This window comes from Dendropsophus ebraccatus, chromosome 3, assembly GCF_027789765.1.
Source record: "Dendropsophus ebraccatus isolate aDenEbr1 chromosome 3, aDenEbr1.pat, whole genome shotgun sequence".
NCBI lineage: Eukaryota > Metazoa > Chordata > Amphibia > Anura > Hylidae > Dendropsophus > Dendropsophus ebraccatus.
In genome coordinates, this window is record NC_091456.1 from 158,457,359 (window position 1) to 158,485,330 (window position 27,972).

At 44.5% G+C, this 27,972-nt stretch overlaps 1 protein-coding gene across 2 annotated transcripts in view; it reads right to left on the reverse strand.

Moving 5' to 3' along the window:
* EPB41L4A (erythrocyte membrane protein band 4.1 like 4A) overlaps positions 1-27,972 on the reverse strand; it is a 181,297-nt gene that overhangs the window by 90,634 nt on the left and 62,691 nt on the right. For both annotated transcript variants that reach the window (XM_069964696.1, XM_069964693.1), the window contains 2 exons: positions 2,277-2,328; positions 1,196-1,274 (listed from right to left, as the gene is read on the reverse strand). In XM_069964696.1, the coding sequence (XP_069820797.1) occupies positions 1,196-1,274; positions 2,277-2,328 (131 nt within the window). The remainder of the gene's footprint in view (positions 1-1,195; positions 1,275-2,276; positions 2,329-27,972) is intronic.

The window sequence follows — 27,972 nt, forward strand, 5'->3', positions numbered from 1 at the left end:
CTGTGCCCTATGTCTACTATGCCTCTCCTTTCTTCCTCCTTGCCCTCCTCATCATTAGGAATGCCCTGAGGCAGGATTTCTCCTAATTATCACTTGTCTGAACAGTGCGCATGTGCTGCTTTGGATCGTTAGGCACATGTGCAGTGTTTAGACAAGTGATGAATAGGAAAAAGCAGAGGCGTAGCAGGCCTAGGGCACAGACACTCTAGGCCAGCCAGATGACTCGGCTACTGCAGATTAAAAGATTATTTTTTACACCAACCAAGGCATTGGGAGCATTTTAGAAGACACAACCGGGAAGGACTTAAGGTCCTATTCCACGGGCCAACCAGGGCCTGATCAACTATGTAAACGATCACCGATCTGCTAGATCAGCACCCGTTTACTGGGCCTATTTCACGGCCCGACAATAATCAGCGAGGGCTGCAGGGACATGTCCTTGCAGCCCTTGTTTCATACTTTACCTATCCGGACTGCAGGTCTTCTCCTTCTTCCTCCCGATCCCGCGCTGCAGCAGCTTTGGAGCGGGGCTGTCTGAACTGACAGACCGCTCAGCTAATCACTGGCCGCGGCGGTTCCAGCCAGTTCAGACAGACCCCGAAGCTCCAAGCTGCTGTGGCGCGGGATCGGGAGGAAGAAGGAGAAGACCTGCAGCCCAGACAGGTAATGTATGATGCTGCTGAAATCGCCGCCGCGCACCACTATTCCACCGTAGCGATGCGCTGGTGGCGAACGATGAATTTAGGTCTGAACCTAAATGATCAGCCGATGACCCGATCATTGGCTGATCGTTCTCTCTATTCCACGGAGCGATAATCAGCCGAATCGGGCCAATTCGGCCGATTATTGCTCCGCTTAGGCCGATTATCGCTCCGTGGAATAGGCCCTTTACTCTCATCAAACAGACGGTACCAGCAGTTTGGGGCGGGGGGGGGGGGGGGTGTTTACAGTATTGCTTTAATGCTTAAAACAGAAAAAAAAATTTCACTTATATGACTTTTACACAGTGGTCCAGCCCTTTTACTAACTGGATTAAAGTAGCTACTGAAATGTTATACTTCTATGCAGTGCCTTTAGTACTACCTACTGATATAAAATGCAGTGTATATACTGTAATAACCGTATATATGTAGGGAACCTGCACTGTATGAGCAGTGTGTTAAAAGCATAATGTTGCACATGCAGTGTACTGTACCTGGTTATTTCTTCCTTTAGTTTACATGGATCTTCGGCATAGAATTTAACTCCGAAATATAGAGTGTAGGGGGGGCCAGCTATAAAACAGAAAAGAATAGAATAAATAGTATATCTATCATATGTTTTAGATCATATAAATAATATTCACAGTTGTATGAGTAAGGGCCATATTACAAGGAAAGATTATCGTTATATTGTTTGAATTTAAGCGTGTGTATGCAGGCAACGATCAAACGACTAACAAAAATTTATTCGAATGTCGTCAATCACTTCTTTTGAGTTGACCATAACATCATTGTTAATCGTTCATTACCGTTTGCAAATCTTTCGGTGTATCACACATTATTCATTCGTTATTCTGATTGTTTGTATACCAGAGTGTGCAAACAATCGTAATTAACTTCTATCATGGTGAATGCATTCAGGTCATTCCCAAAAGCACTCGTTTGCAATTGCTTATCGTTAATCGGTAGAAACTAAAAATCACTGTCTAATAGGACCCTAACTGTACAATAAACCACCATATTGTAAAGTGTAAGGCAACAAGTCTCCATCATACAGGGGTATCCCACCAACAGCTATCACCTGACCACAGAAAAAGTGATACCTGTATAACTGCTGGGGAAGCCGATACCCCCATTATGACATTTTAGTGGAGCGGAGATCACATGTGAGAATGGATACTCCATTCCCTGTCTATGGGACTAACGGAGCTGAACAATAAACTTCGGTCAGTCCCCTAGACAAGCAATGGAGCAGCAGTGTGCATGTGCATTTAGTAAATCTGGGCCAATATGTGTATTAATTATGGCAACAACACATTCAGTGGGGGGGGGGGGGGGGGGGAAAGGTTGAGATCCAAAATTCACCGGCCATCCCCTTGTTGTTGTCTCTCTAAACTGTCAGACGCTTCATATTTTGTTATTTCAGGCTCTCATTACAATAAATGCCTTACTGTGTACATTGCTAATCCTGTAAAACACTGTATTCTCAAAGATAATCTATTTAATCCATGACTCGTATCTTGCAAACCCCTGGAAGATCTGAAAGGTACGCTCTTACAATACATACATACTTACTGCTAATCAAGTCTTTGTGTTCTGCAATAGTCTTTGCTGGATCCAGCCAGTACTGTGTGGATATAAAAAAAAAAATATTTTAATAAAATAGTCAAATAAAAAATAAAATCCAGTGCAATGTAATTTTATATTTTTAGGTTATTTGAAGGGGTATTCCGCTCAAACATAACTTTTGTATGTCGCTGCCCATGGTAAGACTAACAATTCCTTCCATACTTGTTATTATCTAATTAGTCTCCATCTCCCCGTTCTCTCCCCTCCCTTCTGAGACGGCTGATGTAAACAAGTCCCTGGTCCGCGTTTTCTGCAATTTTGTAGCTTCTTTGTAATGCTGGGAGGGTTAATCTGAGGTCAGGTTGCTGATGAACCTACTGTGATTAATCCTCCCAGCATTACAAAGTTGCAGATAGGGACTTGTTTACATCAGCCGTATCGGAAGGGAGGGGGGAGGAGGGGAGACAGAGAGAAAAGCTCACACACATATTTTTGTGTTTAGCAGAAAGCAGCAACTCAGAACTGGGAAAAGGAGACTCAATAAATAATAACAAGTGTGGAATGAATTGTTAATCTCGCAATGGGCAGCAACATATAAAAAGTTATGTTTGAGTGGAATACCCCTTTAACCCCTTCACTTCTCTGCCACTTTTTGTTTATGTACTTTTGTTTTTTACTTATGTTTAAAAGGAAATAGCGCTTGAATTTTTTTTCACCTACACGCACGCATAAGTCCCTTTTTTTTTTTTTTTTTTGACAGAAATTGTACTTTGCAATGACGGACTTGATTTTTCCATAAAATATGCTATGAAACTGAAAAAAAAAATATTTGCAAGGTGAAATAGAAAATAAAAATTCTTTCATTTTGGGTGAATTTTGTGTTTGAAGAGCTGACATCTATGTTAATCGGTATATCAGAAGGCGACTTAAATAACTTTTATTTTATTTGACTGCTTTTAAAAAATTAATACCTTTTTTAAAAAACTAAATGTGTTTAAAATTGTTCTATTAGCATCCTTATAACGCTTTTATTTATGGTCTATTTTATCACTGGGGCTATTTTAAGGCATCAGATCTGTGCAATAATCTGTACTTTTTAGCTTGACTCGCATATGCGACAGAATAGCACCAACTATACTGTAAACCCCATGGACATACACAACAATGGGCAGGAACTGTCCCACTCCCAGAGACCATTCCACACGGAGCAGGAGGCTGATCTGTGAGCTTCATCTATAGTCTTTTTTATCTATAGGTGCCACCTTTTACTGTAATACATACAGATCACTTTGCAGCAGCAGCAGCAAAATAGGAAGTCTCAGCATAGTTTTAGTGGTGAAAATGGAAACGGCAAGCTTTCAGAATTCTATTATATTTTAAAATAGAGAAAGTAAAATATTTTTATTAGACATAAAAACTAGATTTTCTGATGTCAAATTCCCTTTAAAATAGAAAAGCCCCATTCCTTTATTTTACTATTTTTTCTAACACTGCACAGAATGCGGGCACAATGTATTGAAAAATTACCAATACAATCACTGGGGAGAAATTTCCTATCCCTGGTAGGTAGTAACATCTTAACACTACTGTGTTTCCCCGAAAATTAGACATCCTCCTAAAATAAGACACCCCAACTAATCTACCAACTAGCCCAAAGTAAGGCACCACCCCCCGAAAGTATGGTGGTCCCCCACCACCTGCGTCTCACCTGCTTCCCTCCCGATGCTTGTCCCCTGCCTCTTATATGCCTCCCTGTGCTGCTCAACTCTCTCCTTCCCTCCGCCTGCTGCCCAACTCTCTCCATCCCTACCCGTGCCGCTCGCATCCCTCCCGTGCCACTCACCACTCTCCATCCCTCCCCGTGCCACTCACCACTCTCCATCCCTCCCCGTGCCGCTCACCACTCTCCATCCCTCCCCGCGCCGCTCACCACTCTCCATCCCTCCCCGTGCCGCTCACCACTCTCCATCCCTCCCCGCGCCGCTCACCACTCTCCATCCCTCCCCGTGCCGCTCACCACTCTCCATCCATCCCCGTGCCGCTCACCACTCTCCATCCCTCCCCGCGCCGCTCACCACTCTCCATCCCTCCCCGTGCCGCTCCCGAAAAATTAGACATCCCCCAAAAATAGGACAGAGTGCCTCTTTGGGAACAAAAATTAATATAAGGCACTGTCTTATTTTCGGGAAACGCGGTAACACAAGGGTATGTTCTCAATATGGAACAAGCTACGACATGTCAATTCTTAGGGCAGACAGCGAATTGAGCTTCAGAATATCACTGAGCCTATGGGACAGGCTGAACTTCAAGCGGAGTCCGTTGCACCGCTTGGAATTTTATAACACTGTCTCTCCGGGGAAGCATTATACATTCAGCATTAACATGGCTTTTTGGTATGTGCTTGAATAAAAGCAAGGATAAATAATAGACTTGTCATTGCTTCTTTGTGCACGATGATCATTATGACTGTCTGGATAGAGACGTATGGAAATATTAACTGCACAATGTGAATTTTACTGAACAGAATCCAGCAGTCATTTTCTAAACTGCACTGGGAAAAAATATAAATGCAGATGCTTTTTCTATTAGATATTTATACATCAGATACACAGACAGTAAGTATAGTACTAATGACTCGTAAATCTATACCGCTAAGAGGAGAGAGATGAAAAAGGCAAAAAAAAAGCTTAATGTAGACGCTAGCAAAAGGCAATAATAATGTCACTGACACACAGTCTCTGATATATGGCTGATGCTAGAATAGTGGTACCATCAAACCACTCACTCTTTTGAACTCTTGATTAGGGTGGGTTTACACTGCGTTTTTGCAATCCGTTTAAAGGATCCGTTTTTTTTAACGGTCAAAAAAGTAGTGTCAACAGTACTTTATTGTGCGTAAAAAAAAAACGCATCCGTTTTGATCAGTTTTTTTTTAAATAATGGAAGTCAATGGAAAAACGGGTCAAAAACGGATACACACAAATGCATCCGTTTTTTGCAAAAAACGGATCAGTTAAACGGATGCTGAAAACTCAGTGTGAACCTAGCCTTAGGAGGCAGTAAGGTAAAGGGGTACTCCAGAGGGAAAAAAATGTTTTCAAATCAACTGGTGTCAGAAAGTTATACAGATAAATAAATTAATTCTATGTTAAATAAAAACCTCAAACCTTCCAGTAATTATCAGCTGCTGTATGTCCTGCAGGAAGTGGTGTATTCTTTTTAGTTTGACACAGCGCTCTCTGCTGCCACCTCTGTCCATGACAGGAACTGTAGGAAATCTCCATAGAAAACTTCTCCAGCTGTGGACACTTCCTGGCATGGACAGAGCGGGTGGCAGAGAGCATTGTGTCAAAATGGAAAGAATAATTAATATCCACATATAGTGATGCTTATTGTAGACAACCTGTAAATATTCAACCAACTTAAAGCCCATCATAACAATCACAGCCAAAAATAACCAGGTCTTTATGTCCAACTACATTTTACCAAGAAATAGGGATATTTCCCACTACAGAATTTGCCTTGAATTTGCAGTAAATTCTCAACATGGCAAGTCCGCAGCAACTCCACCACATCCGAATGTGGCCTAAGGGTATAAACCCACACACCGTATACGCAGCGTATTCACTGCTGCGATACGCAGCAAATACGCAGCAAATACGCAGCAGATTAGATCTAAATAACTGAACACAGCATCAAATCTGTACTAACATCTGCTGCGTATTTGTTGCGTATCTGCTGTGTATACGGTGTGTGGGTTTGTACCCTAAAGAACCTTAAAAACACTTGGAAACTAAAACCAGATAGCTAAGTAAGGAATATGCTATTAATACAGGATAGTACCATGTAATCCAACATTACACCAAATCATTATATCTATAGCCTTAAAGCATATTGTAGAAGTTCCAGAGAATTAAAAACAACCTAAAGCAATCTATTTAAAGAGAGATTATCAGGACAAAAAATGTAATTAGCAGATAAAGAGCTAATTATACTAATAGATTGGAAATGCCTTCATACGGGAAGGGAGAATTAACCCTATAAATCAACTTCAGTGAGCACTCAATCCAGTAACTCTATCAGAAATAGTGGCAGATATAATATACTCCGCTGGATCATCTTCCCTACCAGGTATTAACAGCACCACCTGGTTAATTTTTTTTTAAATTTTTTTTTTTTTTTTTTTTGGGGGGGGGGGGGGGGGGGGGGGGGGGCTTTATACATATATTATGATACATATATGCAACTTTGATACACATATGACAGGTTAGACCAGTGATAGCCAAAAAGAGGAAAGGCTAGAACTAGTACGCAGTTAAAAGCCTTAGAGACGTAGGCAATGGCAGTTTAAAGGGGTAGTTCAGCAAAAACTTCTATTTAAAAACCTCAAGTATTCCAGTACTTATTAGCTGCTGTATGTCCTGCAGGAAATGGTGTATTCTGTACAATCTGACACAGTGCTTTCTGCTGCCACCTCTTTCCTAGTGTTTTTTTTTCTGGGGTAAGGAGTACACTTTTAGAAAGTAATTAACAAACATTTTAGAAATCCCATAGGCTATGAATTTTAGTAAAGTTGCTTGAAACAATAGTGCCCATTTAAAGAGACTCTGTACCCACAATCTGATCCCCCCAAACCACTTGTACCTTCAGATAGCTGCTTTTATTCCAAGATCTGTCCTGGGGTCCGTTTGGCAGGTGATGCAGTTATTGTCCTAAAAAAAATACTACTTTTAAACTTGCAGAATGTCTATGTATTAGGCTGGCACCACCCCTCCGTCCCTCCTCCCCACCCTCTTCATCATGAGAAATGCCACTGGAACATTTTCTCCAGTCTGAACATTGCACAGGTGCCTTAACGATCCAGTCCATGTTCAGTATTTACACAGCTAATGAATAGAAGACAATCTGCCTGTAGCATTCCTAATGGTGAGGAGGGACAGAGAGGGTGTGCCAGCCTAATGCATAGACATTCTAAGCCCCGGCCGTTAGGCACAGATATTCTAAGCCCCGGCTGTGGGGCACGAGGCTGCAAGTTTAAAAGTTGTTTTTAGGACAATAATTGCATCACCTGCCGAACGGGCCCCAGGACAGATCTTGGATTAAAAGCAGCTATCCAAAGATACAAGCGGTTTGGGGTGGGGGGTGGGGGGTGGGGTAGTCAGATTGTGGGTACAAAGTTGCTTTAAGTTCAGCCCCACAAAATGTACATCCCATTCTGAATGGCCACTCCCAAACTAGACCAGCCACTCCTGTTTAGGTTGCAACAGATATAATGAATGTAAAAGTTGTTGTTATGGCTGACGTTTTCCGAGGCATCACAACCTACCATAGAATGCAGTAGGAATAACACTATAGCCATATGATACTATTCTCACTTCACATAGTAATAGGGTTTCTCATTGTTGTCGCAGTGTTAGGTTAGCTGAGAGAGTAGTTTCTGTCTATCTGCTGATCACCAGTCACACACTGCAGAGAAGTACTACAACAATAGCACAGGGGATCCATTACAGAGCATGGCAGAGAGTCAACACCCACTCTCATTCATCAGCACGTTATCAAATTGTGCCATAGATGTCTCATAAAGACGTATGATGATTGGAAGAATCATCCCGTACAGATGAGTTTTGTTATCCAGTAATCTGCACAGACAGTGCCGAATATGAACAAACGTCCTGATAAAGAGAGAAGACAAAGTGCGGCACTGTTCTGCCATTACGTATTCTCCGTCAAGGGAACACAAAAAGCCACTTATAAGCATTTTACATGATTCCCAAGCCCCCCCCCCCCCCCTACAAAAAGCAGGAGAAAAACAGAAAAAAAGTTAATACCTTGATTCTAGAACAAAGAACAAAGTAATTAAATATTACACGTTTCTGTCATAAGGACTAATAGGATCTGTTTGGGTATGCGGACCTTACGCTATGGATTTAACACTGCGGATTTGATCAGTATAAATACATGCATACAGCTGGTTAAGTACGTAAACAAACAGCAGAGATGAATATGCATTGTATGTAAAGTATTGTAGATTTCACAGATGACTTTAAAGGGGTTGTCCAGTGAAAATCTTTTTCTTTCAAATCAACTGGTGTCAGAAAGTTATATAGATTTGTAATTTACTTCTATTTAAAAATCTTAGGTTTTCCCATACTTATCAGCTGCTGTATGTCCTGCAGGAAGCAGTATATTCTTTCCAGTCTGACACAGTGCTCTCTGCTGCCACCTCTGTCCATGTCAGGAACTGTCCAGAGCAGCTGCAAATCACCATAACAAACCTCCCCGGCTCTGGACAATTCCTGTCTCGGACAGAGATAATAGCAGAGAGCTCTGTGTCAGACAGGAAAGAATACACCACTTCCTACAGGACACACAGCAGCCGATCGTCGCTCTGCTGATTGAGTCTGCCACAGGCAGACTCAATCAGCAGAACGCCTATAACACTGATCGATGCTATCTAATAATTGCACGTAAAATGTGTAAAAAAAATAAATAAAAATGTTTTTAAAAATACACTGAAGTCCCTCCCCCAATAAAGATTAAAGCGACTCTGTACCCACAATCTGACCCCCCAAAACCACTTGTACCTTCGGATAGCTGCTTTTAATCCAAGATCTGTCCTGTGGTCCGTTCGCAGGTGATGCAGTTATTGTCCTAAAAAAATACTTTTAAACTTGAAGCCCTGTGCCAAATGGGAGTATCTGTGCCCTAACTTTGCACCACCCCTCCGTCCCTCCTCCCCATCCTCTTTATCATTAGGAATGCCTCTGGAACATTTTGTGCCGGGCTGCCACAGGTGGGGAATAGGAGGCAATCTGCCTGGAGCATTCCTAATGATGAGGAGGGTGGGGAGGAGGGACGGAGAGGTTGTGCAAAGTTAGGGCACAGATACTCCCGTTTGGCACGGTCTGCAAGTCTAAAAGTTCTTTTTTAGAACAATAACTGCATCACCTGCCAAACGGGACAGATCTTGGATTAAAAGCAGCTATCCAAAGGTACAAGTGGTTTGGGGGGTCAGATTGTGGGTACAGAGTCGCTTTAAAATAATCCCCCTATCACATAATATAAATAAAACATACAAAAATTGTTAAATAAATAAACATATTATATACTGAAGCGTGCGTAATTGTCCGATCTATTATAATATAGCAATCATCGTGAATGGTGTAAATGAAAAGAGGGGAAAAAAGTGCCAGGATTGCCGATTTTTTGTTACATTATATATAAAAAAAAATTACTAAAAAGTGATCAAAACGTCCAATCTACACAAGTATGGTATTAGTAAAACCAGAGGTCATGTTGCAAAAAATGACACCCCATACAGCCCTCTAGGTGAAAAACTAAAACCGTTATAAGCGTCACAATAGGACCATTTTACTAATAATAAATTGTCAAAAAAAAAAAAGGATTTCATTAAAAAATATATAACCGGGATACTGATGTAGTGAGATTGTTCCCTGAATACTTATATCCCACTTGTTTATGTGTATTGTTTTAAATTGTGCAATAAAAGCTTTATTTATCCCAAAAAAAATTTGCCCACAAAAAAAAAATAAAAAGACCGAAAAAATATACAGTTCAATATGCCACAAAATTAAATTATTATCAATTTTATATCATAGGGTTTAGCTTAAACCATAGTTACGTTTTATTTTTCAGTGCCTGTGACTGTAAAGGTCACTGTACACATTATATAAAAGATGTCTGGAGCCACCAATAGGAAAAGCATTTAATATTATCTAAACTGGTTTATTGAGCTTTACAGAACCCAAATGGTCCGATGTATCTGTCAGAACTCCATAGTATTTCTCCACCGGACGATTATCGTTCAGATTATCGTTAAATCGTTCGAATCTAAGCGATAATTGTTCGTTTAAATAGCAGTTAACGACTAACGACCGAACGAGAAATCGTTGATCTGGACCTATTTTTATCGGTGCTCGTTCGCATTGAATAAGAAGTCGTTCGGTCGTTCGCGGTAGTGACGAACGCAATAGCGACGACAAGACGACCGCAAGAATGATCATAAGCAATGATTATCTTTCCATGTAAATGGGTGAACGATTTCAGGCCTTTGTAATAGCAGTCGTTTGGATCATTTATCGTTAACGATTATGCGAACGATAATAGTCCGGTGGAATAGGGCCCTTAGCCTCCCTAAAGCTAAAAGGCGACAGGCCTGTGAAGTAGCAAAGTAGCATGTGTGTGCAGTGTCCTAGTACACTATGGGGGAGATTTATCAAAGGGTGTAAAATTTAGACTGGTGCAAACTGCCCACAGCAACCAATCACAGCTCAGCTTTAGGCAGTGCTGAATGTCCTGCAGGAAGTGGTGCTGCCACCTCTGTCCAAGACAGGAACTGTGCAGAGCAGGAGAAGTTCTCTATGGGGATTTGCTACTGCTCTGGACAGTTCCGGTCAAAGACAGAGGTGGCAGCAGAGTGCACCATGTCAGACTGGAAAGAAAACTCCACTTCGTGTAGAGCATACAGTAGCTGATAAGTCCTGGAAGGTTTGACATTTTTCAATAGAAGTAATTTACAAATCTGTAAAACTTTCTGACACTAGTTGACTTATTTTTCTGTAAAGGCTGAGGCTCCACGTATGTGGATAACTTACTGGTTTAGTAAAGTTTCTTGCTGCACTGTAATACTCAATCTACTGGTCTCATTCTTCTATCTCCAGGTGTTCTTGCTACTGCTGCCCTCTCTTAACACCAAGGCCAGCCCAACGGATCATCAGCTGGGCGCTGTATGTGTACAGTATGTGTGCCCTGAGGAGGAAAAGTAAAGGCCCTATTCCAAGGAACGATTATCAGCCGTATTCGGCCGATATCGGCCGCTACGGACGATAACCGTCCCGTGGAATAGAGTGCAACGATCAGCCGACTGATGCAGCAACGATCTTCTGCCATAACTTCTATCACCCAGATGATTGTGCAGACCCCTATTACCACTAGTATTGTGTACTGCAGGGATGTCTCCAGGGTCAGAATCACACTCCAGCTACTGTGACCTAAACTTACCGTCTGTTAAAGGGGTTGGCCACTTTACAGTAAAGTAGTTCAGTATACAGTATTAGTAACTGTACTTATTGTATATACTTACAGCAGCTCCCTGTGTACCTCATAGAAGTAATATCAGACTTCCCTCCTCCAGGCTGTGCTGCCCTGCTCTGTGGTGAGTCTGTCCATAAGATGGCCGACATGTAGGAGCATGTGACAGTGTCTACTACTGAACATCAAACAATTTGTAATGCCGAAATAAAGAATTGGAAAATTTCTTAAGAAGCTGTGACCCTTGAACTTTTCCTGTCTACTACTGAGCCTGTATATGCCTATGGAGAAGACTGGAGGAGCGGGGCATGGTCACATGCTTCTCCATGTCGGCCATCTTATAGACCGCCTCACCACAGAGCAGGACATCCCAGCCTGGAGAAGGGGAGTCTGATTTTAGCTCTTCCCAGTATGCTGCATATACACTGAGGAGGACACTGGGATATGCTAGGCTCACTAAGCTAGTCATTCTCAGGTTTCTATGCTCATTTTAGTAAAAACCACCATCACATATTGGTTGCACTGCACCTACGAGATTAGGATCGGAGCACAATGTAGCAGCCTGAGTCATACAATGACTGATGTGTCAAACACAATGCTGTAAGTATCGGCATGTTATCTGCTATACCTCTGCCCTTCATGATGAAAGGGTTTAACATGCAAAGACAGGATTCTTGTTGAAAGGAGAAATATTAAATCCAGCGCTACAAGGTTTTCACTTTCACTACCCGTCTATGGCGATGTTTTCACTCTGTCATCATCTATTAAACCTGCCAGTCATCCATCATTCATCAGAAGCGGTGCGTCCTGACAGAAAAGTCTACCTGGAAGTATATGATACTGTCAGCACAAAAGGCCTGAAACAACTTCATACAAAGCAAAGGGGGATATATTTTCCATTGCTTATGGCACAGCACAGATGTTCAACTGTACCAGGCTGGAAGTATTACACAAAGCGATTATTGGACGTATTTGGCATGCACGATGTCGGCTGATCCTTGTCTTTCAACATGTTGAAAAATTTTAGAATGATAACGACCGTCACTATCTCCTATATGCTCCGAGCCCCTCCTGCAGCTCCCTACAGCCCCCCTGCTCTTACCTGCTCACTGGCAGTGCGTATAATAGCGTTGGCCTTATAGGGCCTTAAAGCATACATATAAATTACACTGTGGTAGAGGAATAGGTCATGCCACTTGTGATGACAGTAGTACTTAGGGATCATGCACACAGCCATATTCCAGCTCTGCTTTTCAAGTAAGGGCCCTATTACATGGGAGGAATATCGTGCAGAAAATAATTATATAATTCGAACTTAAGGGTGCCTTCACACCTACCGGATCCCCAGCGGATTTTCATGCTGCAAGTTTGCAGCGAAATCAGCTGCGGATCCTGTACTGTGAAGCTCAATGGGTCCCATACACGCAGCGTGCATGGGACCCGGCCCCTTTACCCCCTGGACCGCCGCCGGACGCAGCTTACAGCCCCGGCCCCCTTAAACCCCCACACCGCCTGCATGCCCGATCGCCACCCCAGCCCCCCCGCATGCCCGATCGCAGCCCCAGCCCCAAGCACGCATCACCTGCTCTGGCCGTGGCTGTGTGACGCTCCCGGCTCCCCTGCACGGCAGCACTGATGCTGATGGGCAGCGAGGGGAGCCTGGAGCATCACACATCCACGCCCGAGTAGGTGATGCGGCGATCGGGCGCACGGGCGGTTAAAGGGGGCGTGTATGGGACCCATTGAGCTTCACAGTACAGGATCCGCAGCTGATTTCGATGCAAACTCGCAGCATGAAAATCCGCTGCGGATCCTGTAGGTGTGAACGCACCCTAAAAGATAATCGTTCATGTGTCGTTGATCACATCTTTTAAGCTGACCATAAAATAATTGTTAATCGTTCGCTTAATGTACACATCATCCGTTCTTTTACTGGGATCAGAAGGAGTAAACAGTCATGGTAACGATCGTAACTAACAACTATCGTTCCGTGTGTTATAGTGAACGATTTCAGGTCATTACCACAAGCTCTCGTTTGTGATCTCGTTTATTGTTAAAAATCACTTTGTCTAATAGGACCCTTAGACTGGGTTCACACTACGTTTTTGCAATCCGTTTTTTGCAAAAAAAAAAAACGGATGAAAAACTGATGAAAAAAATGGATGCAACTGTGTGCATCCGTTTTGATCCGTTTTTCCATAGACTTCTATTATAAAAAAGAACGGATCAGAACGGATCCGTTTTTTTTTTAGCATACACAAAAATGTGATCTACCCCATTTTTTGTGACATCCAAAAAAAACTGATGTTTTGATCCATTTTTTTTTATAATGGCAGGCAATGGAAAAACGGATCAAAACAGATGCACACACGTGCATTCGTTTTTTCTATCCATTTTTTTTTTTTTTGCAAAAAATGGATTGCAAAAACATAGTGTGAACCCAGCCTTAGTATATCTAGGTACATAAACAGTCTATGCTCTCTCCTACAGGCTCTACCATAAGCAGCCCTAAGGGAAATAACACCTGAACCCTTGGCTATACATTACCAGGACCTGCTCCTCCCTAAAATTATTGGCCAAGATTTTAATTATAATGCAGGGCTCAGGTTGACTTCTACATTATGAGCCAGACTGACTTTCTCATTCACTTTATATAGTTTCAATCCATCTCAAAATCATGCATAATTCCATTCTGGCCTCTGTACAGTGCAGTCTGGTGTCCTTGCCATGACTACACCTGAATACAGCGCATGTCCAGGTTAGGCTACATTCACATCACATTAATGTTCAGAAAATGGATCAAATTGGAGTCAAAATTAGGCATTGATTAGCCCATTGAAATTGATAGGCTCATCATGGTTTACATTGACTTCCCGTATTGAGTGCTTGACAATGTGAAGCCAATGTACAGCAGACTGGCATAAACATGATGTGAATGCAGCCCTATAGAACCACGTAACCCAGCACATGTGCAGTACAGATGAAGCCATGGCCAGTAAGTGCTACAAGTATAGCAGAACAGAAGTTGGACTAAGGTTACTTGTATAGGATGGCAGAATCTAATAAAAAACAATGCCCAGCCTGTCATGGCGCTATATTCTGACAGGTGTCAGTGATCCTTGATGCAAATCTGATGTGCCATTTCTTTTTCCCAGCTCATTCACATCTGTTAGTAAAGTGGTGCACCGGCTTCATAAATATGTCAGATATACTATAATATGTCAGATATACTATTATATGTCAGATATACTATAATATGTCAGATATACTATTATATGTCAGATATAATCTTCCCCAATGCGTTACTCACCCTGTACAGATACCGAGATACTAGTAACAAACACACTTCAAATGGCGTCAGAGCTCAAATCTCAAAATTTATTGCTGACTCAAAGCTTGTGGAGGCCTTTATATTGTGACAGGTGTGCGGTGTATACCCGGCCTTGTGTAATAAGATCCTCTGATCTCTTAGGAGTGTGCTTGATGACAAGTCTGTGGAGTTTTTCTGTTGGAGCTCCTTTACTTACACATGTAAGAAAAACTCACTGCAAGCAATTTTTATTGGGTTCATTTTTTAAACAAGTGTATCGGAGGCTTCTTTCACATATTGTACAAGAACTTTCCTGACGTTTCCGAAGTCATTTAGAAAAACATAAGGAACAAAAGGAATATCATTTCGAGATCTTGATGCATTTAGATAAAAAGATCTCATATCCTAAAATGGTATAAACTAAAGTGCTGAGACTTCATTATTAGAGATGAGCGAGTAGTGAAATATTGGACTTTCAAGAATTCGAATCGAGTATTCGATCACATTATAGTCTATGGGGAAAAAAATTGCGGCACTTGGAAATCCAAATTCGGCCACTTGGAGGTCACCAAGTCCCCCTTGAAACCTCCCTAAACGATGCAAACACCTCCGGAATGGCACTAGGACATTAGGGGGAGCATGCCTGGGTGCACCTAACACCCCAAAATCGCAGTATAATGCCACTCTCTGCAGCTGCGAAGGAAAAATATTTGCAAACCCTTTACGAACATTTATGGCAATGTTCACACATTTCGTTCATATTTCTTGCACAGTGTTACATACATGATTCCAATGTGCGTCTGCCGAGCGTCATGTTATTCACGAGTATCACGCATCATGCTGTACAAATGTTACTGGAACGGTATGTATGATGTGCCTTTTTCTGTGCTACTGGAACAATATGTATCACATGCCTTTTACGGGGCTACTGGAACGATATGTATCACATGCCTTTTACGGGGCTACTGGAATGATATGTATCACATGCCTTTTACTGGGCTACTGAAACAGTATATATCAGGTGCCCTTAGTGGGCTAGTGGGCTACTGGAACGATATGTATCACATGCCTTTTACTGGGCTACTGAAACAGTATATATCAGGTGCCCTTAGTGGGCTACTGGAACAATATGTATAAGGTGCCCTTATGGTGCGTTTACACGAAACGATAGTTGGCCCAATCGTACGATTAACGATGTCGGAGTAACGATTTTTTTCATAACGATCAGCGTTTAGACGGTACGATATATCGTACCGAAAATTCGCTTTGCGATCGTTTTGTGATCGCTTAAGCCTATCTCACACATTGGTTAAATCGGCGAATGACTGTTTACACGGAACGATCTGTGAATTTTTTGTGAACGACGAACGACGATTTGAGAACATGTTGAAAGATCAAAATGAACGATTTCTCATTCGTCGTTTTGTCATTCGTTCAAATTCGTTATCGCGCAAATTCGCACGATAATCGTTACGTGTAAACGCACCTTTAGTGGTGTTAAACAGGGACACTATAAGTCACTTGTACACACAGGGTACTGGAATGAATACAGCTGCTGATGCTGCTGCTGCTGCTATCTATGTCTTAGCACTGAGAAGTGCTTTGGATTCAGAGATGACTTTTTCGCTGTATCTTAGCCCTGAAAAGGACTTTTGGGTTCTGTAGTAAGCCTGCCTAACCAAAACGCTACTAAAACCTATCTCTTCCTGCTGCAAGATCTTTCCCTGGCTAGGTTGAAAGCTCATCTGCGGTCGAGAGGCGGGAGCCAAGTATTTAAGATTCGAGATCATGTGGTTCAGCTATCCAATGAGGGAAGACGCCGTTTTCGCGCTGCGTGCGTACTCCCAGGGTCCCTCACGGCTTCCCTGCATGGTCATCGGTTTAAAAAAAGCGCCAACTGCAATGGGGGCTTTCAAACGTTTCCCGCATATTCGCCTCACTACTCGATTGAATTTGAATCTTTCGAATACCACAATATTTGATCGAATACCTACTCGATCGAATCGTATTTGCTAATCTCTATTCACTATATTTATTATGGATTTAAAGGGGTTATCCAGCCTGGGGGCACTTTTTTGGGGGGACCGGGGAGGAGGTGGCTGGAATATAAGAAGTCCACTTACCTCCCCGGTTCCAGCGGCGGGTCCCGCATCACGGCGCTCCGGTGCCCGGCCACTTCCTGGTGTCTGACTCCGCTCGAGACACTACGTTTCAGGGTCGCTCAGCCACTCAGTAAAGGAGGCGGGATCCAAGCGGACTTCAAACGGATCCCGCCTCCTTCACTGAGTGGCTGAGCGGCCCTGAGACGTAGCGTCTCGGTCGGAGTCAGACACCAGGAAGCAGCCGGGAAACGGGCACCGTGATGTGGGACCCGCCACTGGAACCTGGAAGGTAAGTGGATGTCTTTTATTTCAGGCACCTCCTCCCGGGTCCCCCCTAAAAAGGCCCCCAGGCTTGAGCACACCTTTAAAATTAAAGAAGCATTCGGTGTTTTTTTTTTATTTATGTATTTTTATTTGCAATGCCCCCTCCCCCTTGCTGCACTCTGGCATGTATACTTACCAGCGATGATCGGTGTCCCACGGCGGCTTTGTTATGGTGCTGCAATGCCGTTCAAACTCCGCGCGTCCACGTCACCGCTCTTCTGATTAAAGGCCGGCAGTCATGCTCTCCAATACATTCTATATGGGAGAGCGTGACTTTCGGCCTTCAATAAGCATGAAGACAGAAGAGGGGTTAGAAGTGCGGTGACATGAGCACGCGCACGATTTTAACAGTGCTGCAGCAGCGGAACTAAGCCGCGCCGCAGGACACCGATCATCGCTGGTGAGTATATGCGCCAGTGCAGCTATAGCATTTTGGGGCAAAAAAGGGACACTCAAAAAAGTAAATAAATAATAATAATAATCACAAAGTTACAACAAAACAAGGGGGAAGATTTATCAAACATGGTGTAAAGTGAAACTGGCTCAGTTGCCCCTAGCAACCAATCAGATTCCACCTTTCATTTTCCAAAGAGTCTGTGAGGAATGAAAGGTGGAATCTGATTGGTTGCTAGGGGCAACTGAGCCAGTTTTAGGCCCCGTTCCCACTTTGAAAGGTAGCGGAATTCCGCAACGGAATTGTCCGCCGCGGAATGCCGTTAGCCTCCCGCTCATAATGGGAACATGTTCATTCTTCAGCGCGTACAGAGCAGGAGCGCGCGCCTCCCATAGACTCCCATTATGAGCGGGAGGCTAACGGCATTCCGCGGCGGACAATTCCGTTGCGGAATTCCGCTACCTTTCCTTAGTGGGAACGGGGCCTCACTTTACACCATGTTTGATAAATCTCCCCCATGGTGTGTAAACCAGGCCTCAGCAAAATGCATTATTATGAATGTTGCTCTGAATTAAAATATAAAAGCTAGATTTGCACAATACAAATAATGTATAGCCACTATTTTTTTTAAACTGATTTATTCTATGTTTAACCTGGTAAAAGGTGTTTCAAAAGTCAACATACCACTGAGAACTAAGAAATAGTTTGAAGAGGAAATAATACACAGCAATAGTGATGATAAGGGAAGGGAAACAGAAGCAAGGGGTAAGATAGAGGAAAGGGAGGCACAGGATTGGGTAGGTATAACATAGTTAGGCTCGTGTCCACATCACATCAGCATAAATACATTTGGAGAACCAACTAAATGTAGTCAATAGTCTACGTTCTCACCGTTAAAGGAAAATTCCCCTACTGGAGTATTCATAGGACAGGACATAATTAAGAGATTGTGGTGAGTCTGACAGCTGCCTCCCCCCAATCTCCAGAGCTAAGAGCTGCATTCGACTCTCTGCAGTGGCTCTGTAGAGAATAGACATTGGCACAACTCGAGGATGCAACCCTAAGGCTGCCTGGAAAACATGAATAGCCATGACTCCCTAGGGCTGCATCCAACTTCTGCAGCCACTTGTAATCAAATGCTCCACGCTTTGGTTCGGCCAGACCCAAGCATGTTCCAGTTGTGCTCATCTCTGTTCTCTACAGAGCCACTGAAGAGAGTCAAATGCAGCTCTTAGCTCTCGAGGTAGGGGGGAGGTAGCTGTCAGACTCACCACAATCTTGTCCTGTCCTATGAATACTCCAGTAGGGGAATTCTCCTTTAATGGTGAGAATGTAGACTACTACTGACTACAGTCAGTTGGTTCTCCAAATGTTTTTATGCTGATGTGATGTGTGTAACGCCCGGAGTAGTGGATCCACTGGACCGGCACCAGCGATGGCACAAACCTCACCAGGGAGCGGAGTCTAAGGGGCCGCTGGTTTTCACCAGAGCCCGCCGCAAGGCGGGATGGACTTGCTGCGGCAGGCGACCCCCAGGTCGCTACCCCTGGCTTGGTTGCTGGTGTCGGCAGGCGAGGCGTGGCAGGAGATGGCACAGGCAATAGTCTGCAGATGAGAGAGCACGTGACAGGCTGGACACGGGAACAGGTGGAGTGACAGGGGAACAGGAACCAGGAACAGGGACTTGGGACCGGGTAACGGACAGGACTCAGGAACAGGGACTTGGGACCAGGTAACGGACAGGACACAGGAACAACAGGGAGCTGGGCCAAACGCTATGGGAAGCATGTAGAGGCTCCAACACTAAGGACAGGGCATGCTGGGATTTATAGGGGAGTGATTGGTGACACTAACCAATTAGGAGCGCACTGCCCCTTTAAATCTGAGACAGCCGGCGCGCACGCGCCCTAGGAGGCGGGGACGCGCGCGCCGGCCGGCACAGACCGCGACATGCACGGAGGAGAGGTGAGGCGCCCCAGGGGCCGAAGCAGCAGCAGCGCCGGGTCCCTACACAAGGACCCCGGCGGCTGCACGGGACAGGAGGCGGTCGCGGCGGCAACCCGGAACGCGGGAAGCCGCCGCGGCCGTGACAGTACCCCCCCCCTTTGGCCTCCCCCTCTTTCTTGCCTGCAAATGGCACAGGAAGCCACAAAGTCTTTGACATCTTGGGATAGGCTGGGCCACCAGTAGTGGCGAGAGATCCGTTGGCCGGTCTTACGGACTCCAGGGTGCCCGGCCTCCAACGAGGAATGTCCCCACTTCAAAATACCTCTTCGAAGCGCAGGGTGAACATGAGTCTTTCCGGGGGGTACTCTCTGAAGAGTGGAGGTGACGACTGGTACTAGGCGATCAGGCGGTATAACGTGGCAAGGGACTGTGGGTCTGTGGACGAGGACCTTCTGTAAGTTCTTCCGGTGGTGAGAGGACACGACCTTAGTCTTGGGTACGGAGAGAGGGTACACCTCGGCAGAGAAGGCATCCGCCGAGTTTTGGTCTTCTGCCGGTAGGCCGGATAGAGGCTTGGCCGGGACAGGAAATGACATAGTACACTTGGTCTGAGGTGACTTGAGACACTGGTGGGAACAGTCCTGACCCCAACTGAGAATCTCCCCGGTTCTCCAGTCCAGCTGAGGGGCATGTTCTTGTAGCCACGGGAGTCCCAGGAGGACCGCGGGGGAAGAATGGGGCAGGACGTAGAAGGATATCTCTTCTTGATGTAAAGGACCCACCTGGAGGACTAAAGATGCGGTCTGGTAGTACACACGGTCGGTAAGAATTTCGCCCGTGACCGAGGAGATAGTCAGGGGCCTGGCTAGTCGGGTCACGGGTAGCCGCCATCTTTGGACCAATGTTGCCGCAATAAAACTGCCTGCTGAGCCAGAATCGAGGAAGGCAGTAGTCTGATGATTTTGTCCTGAGGGAGTCCGGATGGAAACTGGCATAGACAGACTTGGAATGGTGGCATTCGCACCTAGGGACACCTGTCCCACCGGACCTAGGTGCGAGCATCCTCCGGATGTTTGGGGACGTAGGGGACATCCCAGCCGGAAGTGATCGGTACCACCGCAATAGAGACAGAGATTCTGCTCCAGGCGCCGGATTCTTTCATCAGGCGTCAGGTGAGCCCGTTCCACCTGCATAGGAATCTCAGGAGAGGGTTGGGACATCGAAAGGTCAGGATTCTGGAAAACCGGCGCCAGCTGGGGATGGCGACGGGAACGGGTTAGTAAATGTTCATGCCGAACCTCCTCCTCCCTCTCCGAAAAACGAGTATCAACTCGGGTGGCCAGTAGAATGAGTTCGTTCAGGGAGGTAGGCAGGTCTCGGGCAGCGAGCACGTCTCTCACTCGACTAGACAGGCCCTTCTTGAAGGTGGCCAATAGGGCGGCCTCGTTCCAGTCCAATTCAGCTGCCAGGGTGCGGAACTGGATGGCGTAGTCACCAACAGAGGAGCTGCCTTGAGAGAGGTTGAGGAGAGCAGTCTCGGCTGAAGAAGCACGGGCAGGTTCCTCAAAGACGGAGCGAAACTCGAATAGGAAGGCCCGGAGATTGGCAGCAACAGGATCATCACGGTCCCACAGTGGCGTGGCCCAGGCCAGGGCTCTACCTTCTAATAGGCTGATGATGAAAGCCACTTTAGAGCTCTCGGTGGAAAACTGACTACTCAAAAGTTCAATGTGCATGGTGCACTGAGTCAGGAATCCTCTGCACAACTTAGAGTCCCCAGAGTACTTGCTTGGGAGGGCCAGTCGGAGTGAAGAAGCAGCGTCAGGAGGTGGTGTGCGCTGGGCAGTAGTCTGCTGCTGTAAGGCGGCAGTGAGTTGCTGGATCTGCTGTGACTGTTTCTGGATTTGTTGAGCCTGTTGCGCGACCACTCTGGCGACGTCACGGAGATCAGGCACCTCGCCGGGATCCATGGTTGGAGCCTACTGTAACGCCCGGAGTAGTGGATCCACTGGACCGGCACCAGCGATGGCACAAACCTCACCAGGGAGCGGAGTCTAAGGGGCCGCTGGTTTTCACCAGAGCCCGCCGCAAGGCGGGATGGACTTGCTGCGGCAGGCGACCCCCAGGTCGCTACCCCTGGCTTGGTTGCTGGTGTCGGCAGGCGAGGCGTGGCAGGAGATGGCACAGGCAATAGTCTGCAGATGAGAGAGCACGTGACAGGCTGGACACGGGAACAGGTGGAGTGACAGGGGAACAGGAACCAGGAACAGGGACTTGGGACCGGGTAACGGACAGGACTCAGGAACAGGGACTTGGGACCAGGTAACGGACAGGACACAGGAACAACAGGGAGCTGGGCCAAACGCTATGGGAAGCATGTAGAGGCTCCAACACTAAGGACAGGGCATGCTGGGATTTATAGGGGAGTGATTGGTGACACTAACCAATTAGGAGCGCACTGCCCCTTTAAATCTGAGACAGCCGGCGCGCGCGCGCCCTAGGAGGCGGGGACGCGCGCGCCGGCCGGCACAGACCGCGACATGCACGGAGGAGAGGTGAGGCGCCCCAGGGGCCGAAGCAGCAGCAGCGCCGGGTCCCTACACAAGGACCCCGGCGGCTGCACGGGACCGGAGGCGGTCGCGGCGGCAACCCGGACCGCGGGAAGCCGCCGCGGCCGTGACAATGTGGATACGAGCCCAATTATGCTATACCTACCTAATCCTGTGCCTCTCTCTCCTCTCCAGTGGTCAGACCCACCACAATCTCTTAGTTATGTCCTATCATGCGGATACTGCAGATAGGAATACCCCTTTAAGGCATACCTGTCATTTTGAAAAGCAATTGATATCTCAGGGAGATGACAAAAGTTTTGATCGGTCAGGGTCTCACTGCAGAGACCGATCAAGAGAACGAGTGGGAAGTAGCTTCACTCCCCCACTATCAATTATTTCTATCATATATGTAGTTAAAAAAATTTACGACAGTGACAATTTGAAGTCAAAAGGAACATCACAAGAATAACTTATCGCTTGTGTCCCAACCTATACCAGTGACATGCCCCGAAAACATGTGAATTGCACCTTAGTGGAGAGGATAGCACAAATCCACGGAAGAAGAGCAGATTTTCATAAGTTGTTCAGGTCTAATATTAAGTCAATTTTACATTAAAGTCTTCTCCACAGTTGCGAACATGCTGATATGTCATATTTCATTTTATGCACACCCTTAGGATATATAAATGAGAGATACAAGGTTTTGGTGAGTCCAGTCATGTTTCAATATGAATAGAAAAGAAAAAAAAATTAAGCAAACCTGAAACTTTAATCAGCACTCCTGCTGTGACATGAAAAGCTTAGAGAATTCTCTATACATGACCCTTTATCGCTAAACAACCCGCCGTACAACGGTCACTTAGAGTGAATGTATGCCGGAGTGTTCTTCAAAAGGAGTCTGTGTTTATATAGAGCGCTGGAGGAATTCTACAATGAGCCGAGATGTGAGAACATTCATGCTTTTCTATACAAAGTGAAGTAAGGTCAGCTTCTACCAACAAATAAAAGGGGATAAATCAGAGCTGACAGAGCAAATATGCCTCCTATGCTATTTGCTGCATGTACACAGGGTGCAGTCATAACCTATGGCTGGTATTTTGTACAATAAGGCTTGGCCCATACCGGCATTTTGTTTTACGAGTTTTTTTTTTTAAATAAAATTCTACGCAATAAATCAGTTGATGGATGGCATGTATCCATCAGCATGTAATGTCTCATTGGGTGTGGTACAATTACAGATCCACTGACAGATTATATATCTTATTCCGATTTAAAGGGGAACTATCAGCAGGTTAGATGAATCTAACTTGCTGATAGCCCCCTAATGCGAATGGGGTTCTCTTACCTTACTCCTCAGCGTTATTCCTGTGCTGTTAAAGGGGTTATCCAGCGCTACAAGATGGCCACCTTCCCCCTACTGTTGTCTCCAGTTTGGGTGGGGTTTTGAAACTCAGTTCCATTGAAGTAAATGGAGCTTAATTGCAAACTGCACCTGAACTGGAGACAACAGTAGGGGGAAAAGTGGCCATGTTTTTGTAGTGCTGGATAACCCCTTTAAGCAGTGTAATCCTCACCGTGGAGCACCATTAAGAGCACTGCCTCGCCCCCATCGCACCAAGCCGCCCACTCCTTATAATAATAATCAATGAAACAGGCGGTCTGGCTCGGTGCGATGGGGGTGAGGCAGTGCTCCGGGCCGAAGAGTACTCTGACTAAGGGCCCTATTTAAACAATAATCGTCCTGTGTAACTGCAGGCAATGATCGAAAATCGTTCATGTGTCGTTGATCATTGATTTAGATCTGACCCTAAAATCATTGTTAATCGTTCAGTGTAATTGCACATCATTCCTTCTTTTGCTGGGATCAGATGGAGTAAATGATCGTAGTAACAATTGTAACTAACGACTATCGTTCTGTGCAACATGGTGAACAATTTCATGTTAGGCTGGGTTCACACTGCGTTTTTGCAATCCGTTTTTTTTTCATGCGTTTTTTTGCAAAAAACGGATGAAGAAAATGGATGCAGTTTTTTTTGACGGACATAAAAACGTAGCTGACACTATTTCTGTGTCCGTTAACCCCTAGACGACCCAGGGCGTATAGTTACGCCATGGAAGTCTGTCCCCAGACGACCTAGGGCGTAACTGTACGCCCTGGGTGTTTCTCCCGCTATGAAGCGTGCTCCGGAGCGGAGCGCGCTTCATAGGAGGTGGGGGCCGGCTGCAGTGAGCAGCCGGGACCTCCCCGGTAATGACACGCTGCAGCGATCGCGCTGCCGCGTGTCATTAACTCCTTAAACGCCTGTCACTTACCGATCGGGACCCCCGCAGTGTGACTGCGGGGGTTCCGATCGGTAATACGGACCGCCGGAGGTCTCTCACCTGCCTCTGTGCGGTCCAATCGGCGATCTGCTACACTGAGCCTGCACAGGCAGGCTCAATGAGCAGAGCGCCGATAACACTGATCAATGCTATGCCTATGGCATAGCAATGATCAGTGTAAAAATCCAAGTACTGGATGTAAAAGTCCCCCAAAGGGACTTCAAATGTGTAAAAAAAAAAAGTTAAAAACCCTAACACACTACCCCAAAACCCCTCCCCCAATAAAAGTTGAAATCACCCCCCTTTCCCATTATATAAATAAAACATATAAAAATAAATAAACAAATAAACATATAATATACCGTAGCGTGCGTAATTGTCCGATCTATTAAAATATAACAAGCGTCATTGCCAACGGTAAACGGCGTACACGGAAAAAGGGAAAAAAGTGCGCAGATTACCGATTTTATGTTACATTATATATAAAAAAATTTTATAAAAAGTGATCAAAACGTCCGATCTTCACAAATATGGTATTAATAAAAACTAGAGATCATGGCGGAAAAAATGACACCACATACAGCCTCATAGGTGAAAAAATAAAACTGTTATAAGCGACACAATAGTCCCATTTTATTTATAATTAATTGCCAAAAAAAAAGGATTTCATTTAAAAAAAATATATAACATTAGAGAATCTGTGTAACCTGCATATGGTTGTGTTCGGACTGACCTATAGAATAAGGATATCATGTCGCTTTTACCATATAGTGCATTACGTAGTCACAGGAACCCCCCAAACGTTACCATATTGCATTCTTTTTTTGCGATTTCACCAATTTATATCTTCATAAATAATATATTTGGAATTCCATCATACATGTTATGGTAAAATGAATGACGCCATTACACAGTACAACTATTCCTGTAACAAATAAGCCCTTACATGGCCTTGTAGATAAAAAACTGAAAGTGCTAGAGCTCTTAGAAGGGGAGGAGGGAAAAAACTGAAACACTAAGATTAAAATTTGCGCGGTCCACTGGGTCATTTTGGGCCTGGTCCTCAAAGGGTTAAAAAAACTGATTCGTTTTGATCCGTTTTTTTTTTTACAATGGAAGTCAATAGAAAAACGGATGCACACAAATGCATCTGTTTTTTTATCAGTTTTTCATCCGTTTTTTGAAAAAAACGTATTGCAAAAACGTATTGCAAAAACGCAGTGTGAACCCAGCCTTAGCAATAAACAATCTCGCTTGCGATCGTTTATCGTTAGTTGTTAAAAATCGCTTTGTCTAATAGGACCCTAACAGCGTGGGACCAGCGCCGAGAAATAAGTTGAGGGACATACTTTCCTCCTTAGCACCCCATTCACATTAGGGGACTACTAGCAGGTTAGATCTGTGTAACCTGCTGATAGCTCCCCTTTAATCATTTGTACTTATGGTCCGTTTACACAGAAGGAATATTGTTTGAATTTTCTTAATAACAATCCCATTTGAGCGATAATAAATAAAAAAATTGCAGATCGCTTCGTCTAAACAGTCTTTCACAGATTCATGTGTGAGATGGGCTTAAGGGATCTTAAAACGATCACAATAACGATTTTTTTCTAATGATTTATCTCTTTGTCTAAATGCTAATCGTTATAAAAATTGTTGCTTCAAAATTGTTAAACGATCGATTGGGCGAATTATCGCCCCATGTAAACAGACCATAGCCCTCTAAGGACTGAGACAACTTTGGCCCAAAGGACTACAGGGATTTTTGTGTGCTTTACTGCACTCAGTCAGCCATAACTTTTAAATAACAACTTTGTTATTTATTTTTTTACGAAATAATAAAAGTAATTTTAGATTATTTGCTTAGGCATAGAGGGGGAGATTTATCAAACATGGTGTAAAGTGAAACTGGCTCAGTTGCCCCTAGCAACCAATCAGATTCCACTTTTTATTTCTCACAGACTCTATGAAAAATGAAAGGCGTAATCTGATTGGTTGCTAGGGGCAACTGAGACAGTTTCACTTTACACCATGTTTGATAAATCTCCCACATAGTTTTTAGGGCAGAATGCTTTGGGGGGGGGGGGGGGGGACTGTTATGTCAGGTTATTACAAAAATAGGAATACCCAAATATTTTACTTGTTTACCAATAAACATTGGCATTTCATCTACAGGGAAGCCAAGTATTGGCACCCTGCTAATCAATTACTAACATGCTCTTCTGGACAACCCCTTTAAGCATTCTTTATTTTCCTAATGGTGAAAGAAAAAAATTGGAAGACAAGAATTTCTATTTTTTTTTTGCTTTCAAATAGTTGATATCTATTGCTTTTTGGTTTTTTTTTTTATATACACAAAGTAAAAGGAAATCGAGTATGGACCTAGCCACCTGTTGTCATTTTTACATTTTACATTCCTACTGTAGAAAGCTAATTTTTTCTCCCTTGAAATTTACTTGCTTGTAGCTTAATTATATACACTTTAGTTTGCTGTTCCTAAAGGGACTAAAAAAGTAAAAGCTCCTAATTATATGAATGTCAATTCAGATTCTTTTTTTGCACGGCAATTAAATCACCTGTTCACATACAAGGAGTTTCTGGAGACCAGCGTTGCAGGTGGGACTTGCAGAGTGGCTTTAACAACCAATATTTCAATTTCCACTTGTCATTAAAGTGCCCTCTCCTAGCAAGCTCTCCTGAGTCAGCCTGTTATAGACGGCCTTTATGAGGTAGCACTGGGTAAGGGCCTGCTTCTTCTAACGGCATAACACGTTAGGGAAATCATGTATCTACAAAATTCCCTGTATCGAACACACAAGAAACAAGAGGAAATAAGGACCTAAGAGATTTATCTGACAGATTTTTTTTAGTGCAGAGGGGGGTCGGGGCACAAGAGCTGTGGGACCGCGGGATCTAAAGATCGTCTGGGCAGCCCAAAGGAGATAGTGGCAGTCTACTACCGCCGATCCTATTACACCGAGCAATGGCAGCAGATCGCTGCTATACCCCCTCCCTATAGTATGTAAGCTGATGCATGCGAGCAGGGACCTCACTCCTCTTGTATGGATAACTATATGTATATCTCTGTAATGTCTGATTTATGTCTATGTATGTACCCCCAGAATTGTAAAGTGCTGTGGAATCTGTTGGCGCTATATAAATAAAAAAATTATTAATTAAAAACTTATTATGCTCCCCGTTTGTCTTTCAACATCAGCCGACATGCATCGTGCAGGTCGGCTGATCATTGCCTTCTATTACACAAAGAGATTATCAGCCGCAATCCCACCAAGAGTGCCGATCCGCCCCGGGATCGGTGCTCGGAGTGTGGTAGCCCAGCCCCCAGTGCTCCAAATGGCCTTCCTCGGCCGCTGACTGGCTGAGCAGGCCTAACACGTCACATCCCAGGTTTCCACTCAGAAGGGCCTGGGACTAGGGGACTGGAGCTACAGGATCCTCACACCAGCATTGGAGTGGGGTAGGTGAAAGTATATTATTTCCTTTAAGGGGTTATCCAGCGCTACAAAAACACCACTCTTGTCTACAGTTTGGGCTGGGTTTTGCTGCTCAGTTCCATTGAAGTGAATGGAGCTTAATTGCAAAACACACCTGAACTGGAGACAAGAGTCATGTTGTCTGTGAAAGAACGTGGCCATGTTTTTGTATCACTGGATAACCGCTTTAATCCTCCCCCTCCACG